We start from the raw sequence: 21,082 nt of genomic DNA, 5'->3' as shown, positions 1-21,082 counted from the left end.
ATAGGTAACGGGGCATTTTACTGGCAAACAATTGGCCCGAGAGGCATACTTCCAATTAGAAAAAAATATTCAAATACCGCGCGTGTAGTACTTGGATATATACGTCATTTATGCTGCGAGGGGTTGTATAGTTATTAAAATTAAAATATTTAGTCTCCATGTGCCCTAAAACCCAATTAGAAAGTTGTTGCCCTGTCTCTTCCCTGATGCCAACAAAGTCATGTTTCTAAGTGCAATGTCCACTGAGATATTCAAATTTGAAAAAATAGAAAAGTTAGGGGGAAAAACAGTATTAAATGCTGTTTTTCCCCCAACTTTATACTCTATTTTTCAAATATCTGAGTGAATAGTGCACTCGAAATATGGGTTTTCAGCTGGCATCAGGAGACTGCAACAACTTTCCAACTGGATTTTTGGGTGCACAGAGAGACAGTATAAAAAGTTTTATTTTAATAATTACACAACCCCCCATACAACATGAATGATATATCTTAGTACTGCACACTAATTGGATGCATGCTTCTAGGACCAATAGTTCACCAGTAAAATGCCCCACAAGCCGTTACCCATGCACCTTGCATGTACATTGTATATATAACAGAAAATTATTACCTGTACAGTCCTTCAAAGAAAGAAAATTAAACTTAAATGAAACAGTTCTACAAAACTTTTAGTTCAACTGAATACAGTAAACAGTGTCATCCTGAAATTTGAAGGGACCGAATTGTTTCGATGGTCAGATTTTTGAATGCCAACCTGTATAATCTTTTAAGTAATATTTTGAAGCATTTTGGAGATATCAATATTTGACTGCACGAGAAATTTTTACCTGTTTGCATTGTTCTTGAGTAAGAACCTGACATGTAGTTAAAAGATGTTGAGAAACATTTAAGAAAACTTCAGAAACAAATTTTTTATGGGCATAATTCTTTCAGCCACCTGGTCAGGCAATTTGCCTGTTGTGGCCTTTGTATTTAGTTTCTCACACTTTTAGAAGAGACACATAAAGCTTTATTTAATATTAGGGCTGGTCTGATTAATTGATCAACTTTTAATCACAGTTAAAAATTTTACTTGAGTTAATTGACTCGATCAATTCTATTAAAAGTTTGTGATTTAACTTTATTTTTTTTGAAAAAACTGATTAGATAATGTATAAATCATGTTTTATACAGAACATTTTTGATAAATGACCATGTTTAAAAATATTTAAATCAATATTTTGATCAAATTAGATTCGATGGAAACATGATTCTAATTTCAAATTGAGTTTGGAGTTTTAGAAGACCAAAACTTATTGTCTCCACTATGAACAGTAGTTTTTCATATTCTTGGAAGCATCAGCCGATCTCTTCACAAGTACCATTTGAGAGGAGTTAAACAAGCAGCAATGTAATCAAAAGTAGTTTCCGAATCAGTGAAAAATAACCAAAAATAACGACAAGATCCATGTGAAGAAATTAAAGGTTTTGGCAATTATGTTCAGAATATTAAATTGTTTGAAGCGGGCAGCCTTATTGCTTAACCTATTCCTATATTTTTTTACATTTACCAAATAGGTGAATGAATTATATTTTCATAGCATCTATTAATATTAGTCACAAAAAATATTCTCGGCTAGTAGAGGCGAGAAAAATATTTTTTATCAACTGAGATGATACGGATCTCTCGGAGTGAAGATCTCAGTTGATAAAAATATTTTTCTCGCCTCTACTAGCCTATTCACATTCTCACTCGCCACACACAGTCAAGAATCTAATGCTAATATGTTTTGGAGAAACGAGACACATCTCTTGGAATGGAGACAGACTACGACTTTTGTGTGCGAACAGACCTTAATAATGAGGAGGAGGAAAAACAATGCATATCGGAAAAATCTTCACTATTTATTGGACATATTTCCATACAACTATTTATAATTACAGTTTAAAATATTCACATAATCTACAATTCTTACAATTATTTAAAAAGAACAGAGATCCCATTCCTCTCGGGTGACTAAAGTTGAAAAATAATATAAAAATAATAACCAGCACCTATAAAATCATGCTTCCTTATCATATTTATTCTCATCTATTAAGCTAAGAGACAACGAAAACTGAATATTTAAACAAATCAAAAGAAAATATTAGATCCGAGAGACAACCACCACAAGCAAAAATAAAATGATTTAAATAGACTAAGAACCCTATTTTATATTTTCCAGAACTCGCAAAGCTTTCCCGACTAATTAAGTTTCGTAGGGCATTCATTATATTGGAAGGCATCATGGAAGGATAATACTGCGAATAGTAGCAGTTTTTGAGCAATACAAGGCATTCATTTTTACATTTGCATTCATCACAATAACAATTCACAATTCATCTAAAAAAATCGGATTAAGTGTGGAAGCTCAAACTACGCTAATGATTTTCCACAAATGTCATCAATTTTTGAAATTAAATCACAATATACATACCTATAACCATACATGAAAAAACTGGTTTAAAACAATTTTGTTCCTTTGGGGGCGTTCTATGTTTTAGATTGACAATTCAATAATTTATTCTTCTTTTGTAGGACATGAAGTAATTGAAGTATCAAACATACAATGATGAATGACATACATGAAAAATAAGAATAACCATAGCCTAATGATATTGCATTTTCTCATTCTTTAATTATAGATAAAAAAAACTGTTCTATAACTGACTCATATGAAAAAAAAGAAAGAAATACATATAAAAAATATTAAAAGAAATCGCAATAAGATACAGATGATGCATCTGTAACGATGCATTGAATTCAGAACCTAATACCGAACAGGCAACACAGTTTCAAAAGTGTATCCCACACTCTGCTTTCAGCTTCGAAACAGCATGTTTCAAACATACAACTAGATGAATAAAATTACATCTTTTACCTTGCACTCTACGTTTCGTGTTCTTTCCGAAAGATTCATTTTGCGATGTTCGTAACATCTGCACACACACAAAACATACATGGGTGAAAATAATTTCTCCACATGAATGATGCTTATACCAGATTTCATGCTCCGATGTGAATTGTCTTCAGACCTTGATGTTCGTAAGTACCAAAAAAACCATAATCTATATAAATTGGGAGCTATGACTAGTGAGGCAAAAAAGGGAGACATGAGGGAAAAAAAAATCTCTATTCTACGAGATGGTATAAATCAACATATAAAAAGTGCATGAGAATTCAGTTCGAAAAAATTTTCTTAATAAAAAATCCTCTGGAAACACTTGCATAAAAGTACATTCTTGTGAATTGATACAAGTCAAATAAGTGCATCAATGTACAAATTTACATTAATAAAAGGATGCTAGATTTTAAATCAGAAACAACTTGACAGATTAAATGAAACTTCGAACCCGTTACAGGCTTCAAATAATGGAATTAACTAAAGATATGACAAAAATTATTTTTAGCACAAAAAATCAATGGAAAATGAATTTCACATCTCATTCTTGCAGCATTAATGATAATGATTTGAATATATGATAAAATATTTCTTCACCACTGCTGCTGCTATTCTCCAAATATTGCTCAGAGTTTCATTATTTGGAAAAATGCATGAAAATATTCATTATCACAAATTGTTACATCTACAAACTTAATTACATGTAAGTATATATGTATCTGATCTCTGCTTTTCATTTCTCTTCTATCGATAGCGTAATGCATAGTAAGAATTTCCAGGCACTGATGCAACAACACATCAACACAACTTCATATACAAGCCATACATGAACCGACAGGTTAGACGAATATCATTCACACATAAATATTATATTACAAACTTACTGCATTAAAATAATAATAAAAAAAAAAAACAATACCAGCAGATAAATTTATATATGTGCATCTACACATTGTGTAAATAAAAATTTTTATACATGTTTCACCTCTTCGGTAGTTGTTTTGACAGTAGCTTTTGCAGACTCTTGCAATGTCAGCCACTGTATGTGTTCAGCTTTATAATGACGTAATGGAATGACAAATACACTAATGTCATCGATAGTTGCTAGCTTATCTTCTGCAGTAAGCCAATTACGTTCCCTGAGTTTCCCCCGAGCATGCATTACTAAGTCTTGAGCTGCTGACGTGTACCTATAACAGCGATCAAATGAACTGTTATTTTATATAGCAATACCCAATAAAACAGATTCATGGAATACAATTTTTTTTTTGGGGATTAGTAAACAAATTACATCAAATCTGCATAATATAACCAATTGCTGAAATTTATTTTATTTTTTACTATTGAACTCCTGTTTATATCAACCTTAAGTTAACAATAAGTTAAGTCGTGTGTGTATGCATGAAATATAATACCTGTATTTGTAGCGTTGCGAGTCATTTGCAGGAAAATGATCGAGTGACTTTTGAACCACTTCAGCTGCTTTTTCATTCAAAGTAACATCCCAAAGTCCGTCAGTTCCCATCACTAAGACATCACTGTCTGTCAAATCTTCAGCCATTAAGTCAAAAATAATGACCTGAAATGATGTGAAAATTTCTTTCTAAAAGAAAAATGACTGCTTAAAAAATTATTTTTCAAATAAGCATCCATACACAAATCACCTGCATCAAAATGGGGATTCGCTTGATACCTGTATTTTTAGGGGATTGGCATTGAATTTTTCTCAATAAAAACCAGTCTTTCACTTTAATATCTATTATGCAGTATTTCACATATCCATTTTTACATCCAAGTTTCAGCAGATTTTTTTAAAATAAAATTAATACCGTGAAACCAACTCAATTGAAATAAGGACTTTCAGATTAGAGAAAATTTCAACCTTGAATCACAGTAGCCATTCATTTTGTTTATCCAAAAGCAGAATCATATTTGTTTGAATCTTGGAATACATATTTGTTTATCAGAAATCAGTACAAGTAGGCTACTGAATGAGGTGGTGCATGGGGCAGGAGAGAAAAGGGAGAAGGGTTTTTAGAGAAAGCAAGGCAGCCTGGTATGAACTCCGAAAAAATGTAATGGAAAAAGAAATCATCCCTGATGTTGCAAATGAATCTGAACATGACTGCATGCAGCAAAATTTCAAGTAGGGTACGTGAACTAGTCCCCTGGTCCAGAACAATATTCTATTTCTTTGAACAGCTTCACTGCAAACTTTCCAGATTCCCCTGTTTGAGTTCACAAAGACAAACATTTACTATATATCAATGAGATTGAAATTACCTTGAGATATTGAAATATAGATGTTTGACTTATTACAGAGTCGGCCAACAAATTTAATTCACAATAACAGAGCACGAAAACATGATTGGAAAAAGGTGGGAGAAAAGAAATAAACCCAAGATTCTTGCAAGAAAAGAAATATTACCTGAGGTTCTGCAGTCAAAAATGGTTTGATATTGATGTCTGTGTTCAATGCCTTTAGATCATGATCTCCAAAACCTCGAGTAACACCAATAGTCGCTAAAACACGACTCTGAAAAATTTCCAAATGAAAAGAAATGGACAACTTAATATAGCTATGATAAATAAAAATTGTTACAGTGGAAAAAAGAATCAAATTATGAAACATGAAATTTATAGACCTTCATAATACTGAAAATTGCAAACAATTTAAAAGATAATTTAGGCAATAATTTGAACATATTTCAAAGGTATAATTAATGTTGTGGAAATGTAAAAAAAAACTGACCCTCTTTCCTTCACCGTATATAAGTGGGAACTTGAGATCCTCGAAGGTAATTGTTTTATAACACCTAAAAAAAATAATTTTTTGAATTAAAACTTAAGAAATTTCTTTCAAATATCTCAAGAAAAATCAATATCTGAGACGATATAATTTATAATGCATATTTTTTTTTGTTTTCTGCATCATGAATGAATAGGCTACATATGAAATAACAGGCTTTGACAATGTCAGATGGATTTTTTTGCAGCATAATAATTCAATAGTTTTTGTTTTTTGAATTGAAAAAGGAAACTCACCAACCGGTCATGTATGCATTCCTATATAAAACCTTCTTCCCAAGGTCTTTACGCACAGGCCGCCTGGAAAATTCCAGGTGAGTGAACTCTCCTCCGAGAAGTTCAGGTCGCAGTAATCCCTTAAAAGAAATCACATGAAGATAAGGTGCCACACAATACTTTACAAAAATGTTCAAAGGAAATAAGAAATCTTTAATGCTTGATAAATATAGAAATATTTTATTACAGTATGTACACATGAAACAGAATCATTTGGCTGATAAGAGTTTTAAATAAATTAAATGCATTTTTACCAGCTTCCGTATCCTATTCCGTTCTGTTTCAGGCGTGAAGTCATAAGACATGGGAATAACCTTGGTCCCTCTGCAAAGAACAGACCTAACAAAATAGTACAATTTATTAATTAGTATATACTCAAGCAGAATTATGATTTCCGAATACCATACATGCAAAAAGAATAAAGAAAATAGAGATACATGTAAAATTTAAAAGATCATTACATTAACTGCACACAGTACAAATGCAAGCAGACCTATACTGTATTTTATGTACACTCATGGCACTCAGTTTTCAGAAGTATGAAAAAAAATATTTTTTAACTTTAATTAACTCACTACTTATTAATTAAAATCTTGCTCATCATTAAGGATACATTTTTTCATTTCACCTACCTGTTTCTTTCATCTAATCTCGCAAATTTAATTCCGCATTAATGAATAAACTAACAAACTGAAATCAAGAAATACGATCACCAAAAATCTAATCCCAAATTAACTTCATGGATTAATATTTTTCTTGCAGAAGAAAGTGCTTTTATTCATGAGGGCTTCCCTTCCCCCCTATTAAAGTGAATGCCTGGTGGCAACTCAGTATCACACATATGTGGTGCAGGTTTCTCAATTCACTTGATGTACAACCAAACAGCCATTCAGCATTAACTAAATAAAAAAAATCTATTCACAAGATTGTTTCTTGCGAAATTGGTGGACTTGCTTCTAATTTGCGTGATGTTGCTTAATAGTTGTGTGTTTTTTTACAGATATAATGAGTTTTGGTAAAAAAAGAATGAACTCGAAATTTTAATACGGAAAGTTAAGTCGAAAGCCCAATTATATTCATACATCTATTATTATTGAATCAGCAATTAGAGCATATAATAAAAAAAAACAAAAAAGGCACTATACAAAAAATAATTTTTCTGTTTTCTAATCAAGGGAACCCTAGTGCCAGTTGTAATGCATTGAAAATACTTAGTGCAGTTAAATTTAAGTTTAGCTCTCTATATTTTTCTGCAATTTTTTCCATGCACAAAATCTAGAAATAGAGCAGCTTTCTTTCTGCACTGTATCTAGGGATTAAGTTCAAATCTATATTTGTCTCAAAGATCTTCTATACCTCTTTTAATCACAAACTTTACCACACATCAATAACATGCATACCATACCCAATTACTTTTACTTCAATATCACTAAAGTTATGTAAAGAAAAAACAAAATTTAAATTTCGTGATTTAAATCAATGATTAAAAAAAATCAAGTGATTTTAATCATGATTTAAATTGCCGCACTCTGTCAGTTCTTAAGGTCTAGGCATTGCATCACATCACCAGGTGTTTAGAATAAAATAATGTTGTAATAAAATTGCTGTGCTTACTAAGACTCAATTTTTGTTTTAAAAAACATCATCAAGAAATTTACTGAAAGTTATCATATGACATTAAAACAAACTAATTAAATTGCATTTAAACTATTCAAAAACGATTCTGAGATTCCATTTTTTTTAAATATTGTAATAGCAAAAATTATGCATCATGTCAGGGACAGCTCAAGACAAAATTCTGCCATGTGCAAGAAATCTTTTTTTGCACCCCTCTTGCAGATAAGCCACACATTAAAATGACCCAGAAAACTCACAAATTTACGTACACAATACTTATGCATAAAAAATTAGTTTTCTTTGCAAATCATTCCATCCAGTAACTTCAGTCTGAATTTTACCGATACAACACTTTTTCTAAATTTTTCTGCAATTATTATTTTTCCCTTTGCCACTGATTTGGTGTCTTGTGTGGGCACATGGGTCCCACAACCCAAAAGCCATACCCGACTTATGTGGGGGTTTAATTTTTTTCCCCCCGGAAAGGTGCTGCCTGTATGCCCATGTGGCAGATATACCAAGAAATGTGGTGATAATGTGCTTCTACGTAAGATAGAAAAAATATATGCAATGCCCATGTCTTCAACTGTTGCTCTAGCTAAAGTGACCTAGCTATGCTACACCAAAGAGCTCAGTAAGCCACAAGCACCCTACAGGACATGTATTAAAGATCACTGATGTATACAGTCTTTAGTATTGCAAATTTACAATAGCCTTGGCTTTGATGTACGAAACTGCATCATGACATAAATAGATATATAATAATTATCTTTCATTCAACATATGATTGGGGTACTACTATATAATTATAGGCAATTAACCATATTTTGACATATCAGAATATAAAAACTGTGAAAGTATATTTAAAAGTTAATAACAGAAATGTCTTTCCAAACTCTTGGCTCTATAGATAGATGGAATAAACACAATTAGCTATTCCTGTAGCCAGAAGCCACTAGGATTTTGACACGTTGCCAAATGACAAGGAAAAATGGCATGAAAGTTGAATATTCCTTACCTGCTGTCACCTGCATTAGCAACATAGAGTTTCCCCAGAATAAAAACTGCCACTAAAGCTGTACAACCTCCGGTCATAGTGAACACTTTTTTGTCCTCAGCGATCATATTATCCTATAAAAAAAGATAGGGACAGAACTATTAAAAAAATAATACATTTATTTTCATCATATGCCTTGAATGATCATGATGAACTGCAAATAAGATAACAGGAGAAGCAAACCAATGTTTAAAAGAAACTGGTGTCATTCAGGATTTCTAAACAAGATTTGTTCAGGAAGAGATTATGATGTCGATATAGAACAAAGCTGCATTACATCTCTTTCACATAAGAGGAATGAGAACCTTTAGTTATGATTGGGATACCAGCAGAAAACACTGGAACAATGTTAAATGCGCTTTTTGAAATACATTTTTAAGCAACTCCAATCAAGAAACCAAAAAGGTAATGATAACAATAAGTGAATACAAACCATATCCCAAAAGGCAGCTTCCAAAGCACCAGAAATTAAGCTGTCTGAGGTAATGAGCTTGTCATTACTTCCGCTATACTGACTATGACTTCTTGTTTTGACATTTAGAGCTTCTGTTGGAAGAAGGAGCAGATCACTGACTTCTTGTAATCTTTCCTGAAAGGTGGATAAACAAATATCATTTGGAAATTATCCACCAAAGCAATATATATATATCTACATATTATATATTCTATTAATTATTAAATAATACATCAATGACTCAGAATATTAATTCTTAATAATTATTCCATTAACATATCGCCAAATTCAAGCAAAAATCACCAAGACCAGTTTTGAGATTTTGGCAATTTAAACTTTTGAGTCTGTATGAAAAATAATAAAAATTATTTTAAAGATTTCTAACTCTACGGCAGATAACTAATTCATGGTTCATAACTGTTAATAAAATAACAATATCATGAAATAATTAGAAATTTTCATCAATTGCAGCAGCCTACCAAAAGTTTTTGGTGGACTTTTGCTCAAAAACAGATGATGTAGGCTATTAGTATATTGGATTCAATGCTTGTATTTAACCCTTAATTTGGCAATGTTGCTCTCAAGCAACATAGCTTTTTTATATCAATCCTGCCAACTTTCAGAAGCTAAAAATCCCGCAACTTTATTACGAAAATCCTGCAATTTAATTAAAAATCTGGCAAATGCCCATCAGCATCCAAATATTTTAATGGCCACAATAACAAACAATATAAGAAGCTATAAATAAGCCCCCCCCACCCCCGTAAAATATAGTTAATGTGGTCACACACATTACCTATATTTTACGGGAAATTCCCATATTTTTGCTATAATTTTCTGACTGACTACAGTGATCTCTCACAGCCACTGTGCAGTTGCGTGGGCATCGTGCTGAACTCTCATTGTGAGGATCCAGGTTCAAACCCTGTTGATGCACAGTGGTGGTCGGCTACCTTTCTCTCAGTTTTCTCTGTAGTTTTCCAACTTCAAGGTAGAAATGAGAGCCGGTCTCCAATTTGAAAAAAGTTTCTCTATAGAGAGCAGGCAGACCTTCACCACGATACTTACATAACATGAAAATTCAAGTATTTACCATCTTTACTTCAAAATATGGCAGCACTAGCAAGAAAAACAGAAAACTCAGAGTATCTTCTTTTTTCATTTTTCAGGTTTTTATTTTGTTTTTCGTGCTGATGGCAATAACTAATACTAAACCACCTCACCCATATTCCTCTGCGGAACTACTAACAAATTGGTACACGTTGTAATGGTTGTTATGTGTAGTGCTGTCATCTGCAATCAATTTCTTAAACTATGAGTTTTTTGTAATTTTCCGTTGTAGGCCTGTTGCTCTCTGTGGCAAGACTTTTTTAACGGGGGGAGATCAGCTCGCATTCAGATGGCAATAACTGAAATCCGGCAATATGAATCCATAATCTGGAAGCCCTGTAAATGCAACAGAATTTGGTATTGGTGGGCTAAATCCAGAAAGTTGGCAGGTCTGTTATAATTTTAAGTGAACACATTTTATATCTTGAGCTAGTTTTGGCATCAGTGCTTCTAAGCAGCTCCAAAACATTCGATTTTCACTTGTGAGCCGTTCACAAAGTTTCTATAATTACCAGCAGAATAGCTCAAAGGTGCACATCTCCCATATTTCTTGACAAGCGAAGAAAGAACAATTTTTTACTCTTGCATTTTGAAGGGAAATACCATGTTCAGAGAAAAAGTATTGCAGTGCATTCTTCAACAACGATAAAAAAAATCAGCAAACAATAAATAATATTTTTAAAATACTCAAATGTCTATGTAAATCATATAAATACAGTATGTTCCCTGAAATGGAACATCCTATATTTTCCTAAATATTGGCAATAAATGGTTTTATTGCCCCGTAATAGTATTCAGGGTACATCATTTGCATAATATACCCCCCCCCCAAATTTTCCTTCTCTGGATATTTAATGGATAGCACTTCTCAATTAAAGGGCATAATTTTAAAGGACATCATTTTCATTGCACTACTAATATACAAGGAGGCTTCAAAGAAAACCATTAATCTGTAATAACTTGCAAAGGAACACAGCTATGCAGCTTACAAGGAAAGAGTCCAAAGGTCTCTTCATCTTCAAAAAGTTAAAAAAAATTATCACTAATTTTATTCATTAAAATATGCACAAAAATAAAAATATCTGGCGGAAATATTATGGGTCACTCAATTCTTTTTTTGTTGTAAATATTAATACATATTTTCAACACCAATAGAGGACAAAAATGATTCGTAAAATCCTGCAACCCTAGTATCTTTGTGAGTGATGTCATTCAAACAACACATGATTAGGTACAATGCAGTGAAAGAAAGAAAAAAAAAAGAAAAAGGGAAATAACTAGAGAAAGCGTTTCTAGGAAATAAAAGCTGTAGGAAAGAACAAGATGAAGGTCGCGGTGTTACAGCTTCTATTTGCACCTTTATAAAACGGAATATTCTTTGAGTCTGTTGACGTTTCGTAAAGGTTTCACTGTAATAAATCAGGGATCAGGGATCATACATAAAAAAAATAAATAAAAAAAAAATTTAAGAGAAAAACAAAAACAGATATGATGAGTCGGAATTGAACCCATAACCTTTGGATTGCCAATCCGACACTCTACTGACTGCACCAGAACCGGTTGTCACTCTTATTACATATATCAATGGGCGAATGGCTGATACGTGGGGAAATTTACAGTGCGCATGCATTAACAAACTGCAAAAAAAAAACTTGTTGCAGATTATCCGCTTCTGAGAAAAGAGGGAAAATAAGTTTTAAATTTTTTTTATAGATATCGTTAAGAACCGCGAGAGGTGATGCGTAGCCAACTCCATTATTAATAATTTTTTGGGGCTTTAATAATTTCATTCCGCCACCAATTTTTTGTTTTTGTGTTTCTGAGCGAGATGAATACAGTTTAATTTTTTCATAACTTTTTAAGGATGACACCTACGAACCCTTTCCTTGTTAGATAACAGAACTCAAGTTTCATCAGAAACATAAATAAGTAGAAATTATATGATTATCGTACCTGTATAAGTTTGTGAAGAGTATTCGACGCAGCCACAGCTACACCTGACCCAGCGTGACCATCGAAAAGAGCAAAATACACCCAAGGAATAGTGTGACTACCCTGTTGCATAAAATATAGCTATCAGAAGAAGAAAAATAAAATATGCTGGCAAATTATTTAGATTTATAAATTCAAGTGAATACCCATGCACACATACAGGGAGAACAGAAAAGCTCCTTGGTCGGTTTGAAAGGCCGGATTTCCCAAATGTGCTCCATATATCTAACATGACATGACAATAATATGTGATGGTTATGGTTAAAAAACATCAGGGTAAAAAATAAGATAACAACACTCAAATACTATTGCAGAATCAGAACAGGCACTATGATAAAAAAAAAAGCACACACAAAGACGCCTGACAGTCCAGTGGTTAGGATTCAGCTTCTGACTGTGCAGGTCTGGGTTCAAATCCCGGTTCGGGCATAGATGTCTACTAACAATGGTTTAAGCTACAGTCGTATTTTTTGCAAAATGCAGATAAAGAAAATCGTAGAATGCAAAAAAAAAATAGTAGCCACTTTTGCAAAAATGCGTACAGGAGGTACGAAACGAGTAGGCATCCAACCATCAATCATTATATTAGCATTGTAGCATTTTGCTAAAGCTTCCCCCTCCCCATTTTCGCTTTTTTGCAAAAGACATTTTTTATCCAGCTACTAACACACTCAAAATCTCAGGACAGATCATAGAGATCTCTTGGGAATACCTGATGATCGTGTTATTAAAAAAAAATATTGGAACTTGTGCTCAAAGCCCAAATAGGATCTGTACAATACCAGCAAAAAAGTGAGGAAATAAGTGTTTCAAGGCATGTTTCAATGCCACCATAAAGCTTCCGCCTACACGTAGCGTATTTCTTCCATCTGTGACAAGAAAATTGTCATATTGTTGGTGATGCTCCTATAATGTTTCCTCCTCCCCGATTCTGTACAGCAATCAAACATCTTTTGAGACAGCTGCAGACTATGAGAATGATAATTGAGGATATTTTTATGCGTATCCAGAAAATGCATGCAGACAAATATAAAATGGATTTTTGAAAAAAAGTAGGGATTTTTTCATAACTGAAGGAAAAATCATACGGATTTTTTTCCTTTGGGAGAAACACTACATCATGCTAGCCATCATCAATTAGCGCAAAGTGGCTAATACTCGCCAAACAGTGAGTGCATAACCTGCCATTAGTATACCCAAATCAGAATCATGGCAGAAAAAAAGAAAAATCACTGCCCAGTCAAAACATCGGAAAGACAAACTAAACAGGACGTATAGTTTAAAACAATGCCAAGAAGGCTGTTTGGCAAATTTTGCCTTTTTTCTTTGCCCAAAAATATAAACTTTTTTTCGTGATTGAGCATATAATGGTGACAATTTATTTCATGCATGTGACGTCATATTGGGAAAAAAACGGTGAGACTTTTCCACGAGTAAATTCTTTGTTGAAGAACTTTTTTCAATCATGGCCAAAATTTAGGAAATATGAGAACTTTTTGTGGGTCCAGAGGATTTAATGGAAATTTGAGAACCTCCCAGAAAATCTAGGGGACTCTGCAGTTACATTTAGGGGTACTGCACTGACTCCTTTGGACCCTTGGAAAAAGTTTTAGCCTATTTTTATGTTTTCTTTCTACTTGTTTTGGTTTCATAGCTGCCAACTTTGGAGAATGAGAATTCAGGAGGTTTTTACATGGATCTAAAAATTCCATACAAAAATAAATGTAAACAGGATCTTTTAAAACATTTTAGGGATTTTTCATTAGTAAAAGGGACTGTGACACCATGCAAGCCATTGCCAATCATGGCCAGCGGGTCAAAAGGGTTGGTCAAAGGTTAAAGTCCTTGGGTTAAATTATCTCTCAAAAATCAAATCTCTCAGACCAAAAAAATCTGCCAGGCCCGAAACGGGACATATGGATAAAGCAGATACACGCAATCATGCCAATTTTGGATTTTAAAAGGCCGGATTGACACTTGCTGATCATGAGAATTTTGTGTTTTCTCCACAAAAATGAAATATTCTTTTGTGATTTGACGAAATGGCAACAATTTACAAGCCGCTTAAGAAGCAGTTTTTTTCTTTTCAGGTAAAAATTCGTGGGGAATAATTTTTTCCCTAAATGCAGGGATGTTTTACAATCACGGGCAAAATTCGGAAGATAAAAGAATTTTTCGGGAGTCTGGGAGATAGAGTAGAATATCGGGAGCCTCATGAGAAGCTTCCGACTTGGCAGCTATGTGGTTTGAAAATTAAATGAGGATGTTGCCTGTGTGAATTTTTTTTCTTCAAATTTTAGTAATTATAAGCTTGACGCAGTTAAATGATGACAGATATCTTGCTTCCCTACACACAAAAAATAAAAGATAGGCTATTTCCTAAATTTACATCGATCCATTTATTAGTCTTATTCTTCATGACCTCTCAAACCAGTGAAATTTTCTGTCCACCTCAGATATAAACACACATATCAAGGAAGAATTATGATTTTACCAGGCTGTTGTGCTGCTGCTGCTGTTGTTGCTTCTCTGGAGAAGATGGAGGGGTTGCAAACTTGTTATCTTCGGCAGAAGAATTCGTGGATTTAACCTCTGGCTTTGATTCTGGATCAGCTGTTTCTGCAGGAACGTTTTTTTCAGAAGCTTCCTCTGCAACCTCTTCTTCCTGTTTTTTCGTTGAACCACTTTTTGGTTTTGGAGATTTTGTTACGGCGGCTGTTTCAGCAACTGGAGACTGGAGCTGTATCGGCTGACCTGGAATGCTAGAAGCGGATGGCTCTTTCACTATGGAGGGATAGAGAACCCCTCGGACACATGTCCCCTGATCCTCGTTGCGTAGGCTCTTACCAGCATTTATTGCCCTAAACATAATAATGGCATAAGTGACAAAAAAAGCAACAAAAATAACTATTCTCAATAAAATGCAGTATCGATAATCATCAAAGAAAATCTTACGTACAATGTACGAATGATTAAAAATACACTTTTGGTTTGGTAATTAATGAATTGCATATTAATTGTCTAATTAAGAACTAAGCCCACGGTATGAGGTTTTTAATGACAGGCTAACTTGCACTTATTCTTTTAAACAACATAACATAGCTTTATAATGGGGGGGGGGGGGGTTTCAAACTTTTGGTTGTATCCCGAAATGAAACATTTGAAGCGTAATTGTATCGCATGATTTTCTATAGGAAACAAACTACATTGGGTTTTGATGCAGGTTTCGGAATAGATGCAGTATGGTCCGCCACAACTTTGGCGACTTCTTCCTCACGATAAATCGCCAAGACCAACATAATGGGACTCTAGGTTGCCGTATTTTTTAACATCTTTTCAGTTTTCGCTGGGTGATACCAGGTGGCGATGGCTTCGCCAAACAGGATTTTTCTTATGTTCACTGCATTTTTTTCAAAAATTGTAAACAGCTGTTGTTCCATTTCCAGCGTGTCTCTTGGATTATTTCCTTATTATCTACTGCTCAGGTTGTATCATACCGTTTTATTATTTTGTTGTATTTATTAGTTATTCATCCATTGCCATGCCTTCTGTTTTATCGGTTTATTAAAAAAAGGGTCCGGGTTTTAGTTTTAATGCATAGAATATTTATCCCAGGAATTCCTTATGCCCCGATCTGTTTATTATTAAAAAATGGTCTAGGTGTAATTTTTTTTAACTAATAGGGCCTATTTTTTTTTTTTCTATTTTTTATGCTTGGTGGTTTCTATTATGTTTTGCACGCTGATTTTTTTTCCAGCGTCCGTAGTGTCTGATGGCCTTGGTGACTCTTCGTCGGGCCATCAGACATGTTTGGCACCAAAAATCGCTAAGTGGTTGACCATACGACAGCCGTTCCCAGGTTTCCTTGACCTTACATTAGAGGCTGTGAGCGACACTAAATTTCTTTAAGGATCGCATTCGGCTCATAGTCATGAGTTGAACAAGTGTTGCACAATCAATCAATTACTGACACCTATCGGACAGAAAATTTCACCCGCTAACAGAGGGCATTCATTAATAAGTAGAGAAACACATTGAAGTCACACGGCACAGAATTAAAAGTGTCTGTTTACAGGGGTTTCCCCCCCCTAATCGAGCCTTTCAATAATTTGTCATTTTTAGGCAGTTTCTTTGAGCGTAGAAGAAGAAAACTTGTCCCTACATATCTGTGCATAAAGTTCATATCATGTCGCTCAGAGCAAGAACCCATTTTGGAACGTCCCCCAGCGCACCAGACCTTCCGGACTTACTGTAATTGTGACCCTACCTACAACTGTACAATTATGCAAACATTACACTTCACTCACAATTTGGAATACAGATGGCAGCACTAACTTCAAGCATGATACTAAATATGCACCTAGACGGGTAAATATATTAAATCTCTCTCCCTCTTTCAAATTTTAAGGTCATATTTTACATGTTGTTTAAATAATAAATGCTTGCATGTTTTTAAGATTTTTAGGCCATAAAAAAAAATCCGAGCAATAATCATGAATATAATGATATTTCATCTGGAATTTCCGATTTGGTCAGCGAAGCATGAAAAAATTACACATCATAACGAAATATAAGGTATTATGATGCGATATCTCACTCGGCGTATCCGGAGTTCCAGGGCAGCTTGGTGATGTCCCTGGGCACGATGATGGGGCGTATGATGTGGTCCGCGGACACCTGCACCTCATCATCCGTCGTCAATTGAAGGAAAAGGGGCCTGGCATAGCGAAACTTCAACGGAGGCCTACCGTCAGTGCCTCCGCCTTCCACATTGTCGCGAATCGCTGGGAAAGGCTCCAGTCCTCCGACGACGTTGTAGAGCGCATTTTTCATGCGATTGAACATCTCCCCTAATTAATTAATTTATCTCTTTTTCTTTTTAAAGCATACGTTTCACTTCATGTGGAGGGGGAGAAAAAAAAAAAAAGAACTGCCTATGAATCACTTTGGTGGTTCCCAAACAAACCATCCATACGACAAGTAGTAGTGGTTGTAGTTCTTTTGTTGTGTTGTACACTGTACACATGATGTATGAATTCAATAAATGCTGGAAGAAAGAACATAAAAACTCTAGTCGTGTCAAGAGATATTGTGATTTAAGACGACATTAAAGGGGCAAACTTCACAGGTAATCATATCAAAATGACCGTACGTTCCGTATTTCCCGGGACAGTCCCGGTATTTTCTGTTTTTTTGGCCGTCCCGACTTTTTGGCAAAAGTGTCCCGGTTTTTTCTGTATTTCACACGAAACCTACTTGAATTTTTATTCTTTATTGATGACAAAGATTGAAATTATTTTTCAACTCATAAATTATTTTATGATAATTACAACTATATATGGATATATTAATCTCCCACATTTGCCTTGGTAAACGTTTTTTTTTTTTTCGTGGAATACATTTTAATTCACTGCAATTTGCAGTAATGCATTATTTCCCGCCATTGTGATTTTTCCGTAATTTCAATAATATTTGGCAACTTTGTTTGGTTTGGCAATAATTGGCGATGTCCAGTATTTTCCCGTATTTGGAATCCCGTATTTCTCTCGAGAAAATATGGTCAGCTAAAATCATATAACATGTAATGTTATATGAAATATCTTTACACCGCTCATTAAAGTGTAAAAAGATAAAAAAAATATACATTTATGATATTTATAGAGATTAATTCATAATTTATACTTAATTATTTGATAACTTTTTCCACCAATCATCGAATGGATCACTAGTTTTACGCTGTCATCTATTGACGAAATACGGAAACTCCATGTGAGATATTGATCTTTTGCTGTCATCTAGTGACAAAACAATAAGCTGCAGCTTCTCAAACTTGCAAATAGATGACAGCACTAATTCTATTAGAAAGATAAATAAAGAAAGGCACCAGTTTTTCAAACTAAATAACTGTTCAGCATTTTGTTTTCAGATTCGTGTAAATTTTTTTTTTGAAAATGTACTTAAACATGTAAATATATATTATTATCGTATAATATTTTTAGTAAATGGGAATTTTTTTCTGTACATGAAAGCACTTGATTTTTTTTTCTCCCTGAAGGGATGAGCTGATTCGAAATTTTTTAATTTACAAAACAAAAAAATTCATTCATTTCAGCACATATGTCATAAATTTAACTTTTTTAAGTCCCCAATTTTTAAGGAAGAATAAAATGTAATTATTTTCGTTTTTATTTATAATGTTTCTATTAACATGGGCAAGTCTAGAAAACACCCCAATAGTAGCACAACGATATCGCTGGGATAACGGACCGATATCGGTCCAACGTCGGAACATCGAATGAATATCGAACGTCGGAAAGAGGTCGAAAATTTTTACGTGTCCGATATCGAACGATATAGTAAAAATGTATTCACTCAATAAACGCCAAAATATCTTCTTTTTTAACTCCCATTAAAATAGTTTTACTCCCATTTTTACTGCATTTCTTTTCGAAGGAGAATATCTTGATAGGAAGATAATTAGTCTCTTTTGAAATAATCAAAATTTCTCTATATCGAACTACGTCGACAAATGTATGCCATTTCTACGTCGAACGGTCGTTTTTTTTATGGTCAATATCTCTTAACAAGGGCCGTCTTAAGAACATCGTACGCCCCCGGGAAATGTTATTTTTCTGAGTGGCCTTCCCCTCCTCCCCCCGGCTTGAAATCCTAACCTCTACCAAATGCTATAACCTATCAACATTCTTACTCTCGAACATTTGATCCAGACTAAATTACTGACCTCTGCCTATGCGGTAAGACGGCACTGCTCTAAACTAAAGGATCAGAGAAGGGGGGGGGGGGAATAGAAATAAAAAGTCAAGAAAATCAATTCACAAATCTTAATTTCGCCGGTAAAAGATTGCCGACAACGTAGTATTTCCAGTGAGTTAATTTCTATGATCTATGACAGAAGTCTTCAACCTTTTTCTAGTAGCGAGAACTGCCTGTACCATCAAAAGCAGAGCACCCTTACGGCAAGTTTCACATAGGAATGCATGAAATCAGGATGATTTCAATCCTTGAATGTTATTTGTATACAGGGTGTGTAATTGGAAAGTTGATCAAGAGCTCGCGACCACGAAATCGGGCACGAACATCGAGCTCAGGGAGCAACATGGTGCTCGCGAGCAACGGGTTGAAGATCTCTGATGTTTGTAGTGTATTGGGGATTCTATATATAGCCTGTGTGTGTGTGTATGTATGTGTGTGCCAGGCCTTCTTTAACCTTTTAAAATGTTTTTTTTTTAAATTTCCCTGATCCGCATTATAACTGACATAGTGGAAATAACCAAATCCTCTGTGAAATAACGCATCTTTTTCCCATTTTACGCAAGTGACAAGAGAAAAGAAAAAAACCTGCATAGAAGAGAATAATAAACATTTTCTATTATTTATACTGTAATCATGGCCCCACATCCTGTAGTGGGGCCCCTAGGCTGGAATCTTTTGCGGGCCCCTCGGTCAGACTTTTAACGGGCTCCTTCTGTAGTTAATTTATAGCGTGAAAAAGCAAAAAAATGATGTTAACCGTCCCGGGCCCCAGGACTAGAGCCCTGTCAGCCCCCCTATGTGGGGGGCCATGACTGTAATACATTCCTATACTATCCAAAGGGAAGAGGAAAATAAAGGTTATACATATTCCGAGCATTTTCTCTCTTCTATTATTAAAACGTGAATAGTGGCTAACTCCGCCCACTGGCTGTTGATGGGCAGGTTTTATGGGGGGGGGGGGATGAGAATATATGCTCACAGATGAAGACAACAATAAAAAGTATCAGCATTCGTCATTGCCATAATAAAAGGCATAGATATTGTCGATGAGAGGATTTAGCCCGGAGGTTCTTAACCTATGGATCATGACCCAAATTGGCCTGCGACTGCTTCCCAGATGGGTCGTTCAGATTCACTTACAGCCAGGGATTCTTGAGCTATGGGTAACGACCCAAACTTTATTCGGAGGGGCTACCGAGGTGGGTCGTGCACATCCACTTACAGACAGGGACTCTTGAGCACGAAAAAATTTTGATTCGCGGAGACCTCCTAAACGAGACGTACAAACGCAAATTCTCTTACAGTTATAAATGTAGTCCTGTTATAAATGAACTTATTGCGTCACTGGTTTCACTAATTTCGGAAAACAAAGTCTCATTGGTCCCAAAGCTGGTCTTGTTGTTCGTTTCGGGTCACGACCGAAAAATGTTAATCTTTTAATGCAATTTGTACGAGGTGCTCAATCGAGGCGTTAATGAAGTGCTTACGTGCATCGATCACTATGGGTGCTCCGGGGAGCGCACCATGGTTCTCACTAGCAACGGATTGAAAATGTCTGGTTTGTAGTGGTTTTTTTTTTCTTCACACACACTTTGGCCAATCGCCGTCGAAATTTGTAGAGAACGAGAACCCAAGTTGACTCCAAACATGGCTGATGCAATTTTAGCCAAGGTTTTGATGTTTTGCATTTATAGTATGAAACTCATGATTGATTAGATGGAAAAGATCAAAATTGATTCGTAATTTCCAGGCATAAGAAATGAATACGTGTTGTTGTTTTTTAATAAGGCAATTATAATCATAGGTCTGATGGTTAAAGGCTGCTACTACTATTAAAGCACCTCGTACAAACATTCCTCCTCGGAATTTCTAACGAATCGGTCTATGCAGGAACTTGTTGTGTATATGTTACTTCCAAAGCCAGAAATTGGCCAATTCTCTCGCGAAGTGCCGGATCGCGAATTGGCCAATTTCATTGTAAATTGCCCCGACCTATGTCCAAATTTCGGGAATTGGTCAGGCAGTTAGCGAAGAAGTTCGGAGCTCCCTGGCCAAAATCCTATAGCAAAAG

General features: G+C 34.8%; 1 protein-coding gene across 4 annotated transcripts; it reads right to left on the bottom strand.

Moving 5' to 3' along the window:
• Positions 1-1,867: 1,867 nt before the first annotated feature.
• On the bottom strand, positions 1,868-17,279 carry LOC149078789 (protein phosphatase 1H). Of its 4 annotated transcripts, none has more exons than XM_089240900.1 (11): positions 16,835-17,279; positions 14,732-15,098; positions 12,199-12,300; positions 9,115-9,270; positions 8,643-8,755; positions 6,262-6,346; positions 5,969-6,087; positions 5,676-5,739; positions 5,352-5,459; positions 4,339-4,502; positions 1,868-4,113 (listed from the first exon to the last, which is right to left on the bottom strand). In XM_089240900.1, the coding sequence occupies exons 1-11, from the start codon at positions 17,080-17,082 to the stop codon at positions 3,894-3,896; spliced, it is 1,746 nt and encodes a 581-aa protein (XP_089097026.1). In that variant the 5' UTR covers positions 17,083-17,279; the 3' UTR covers positions 1,868-3,893. The 4 variants fall into 4 exon arrangements, with proteins under 4 accessions (XP_089097026.1, XP_089097024.1, XP_089097025.1 ...); XM_089240898.1 differs by having other exon boundaries at positions 1,868-4,134; positions 16,835-17,231; XM_089240899.1 differs by having other exon boundaries at positions 12,199-12,318; positions 16,835-17,225.
• Positions 17,280-21,082: the final 3,803 nt, after the last annotated feature.

The sequence above is a fragment of the Pholcus phalangioides genome, unplaced genomic scaffold (assembly GCF_987345545.1).
Source record: "Pholcus phalangioides strain wild (caught in Gottingen) unplaced genomic scaffold, Ppha-v1.0 ptg000013l_1, whole genome shotgun sequence".
NCBI classification, from domain to species: Eukaryota; Metazoa; Arthropoda; class Arachnida; order Araneae; family Pholcidae; genus Pholcus; species Pholcus phalangioides.
Note: the sequence above shows the minus strand (reverse complement) of the source record. Positions and strands in the feature narration are given on the sequence as shown.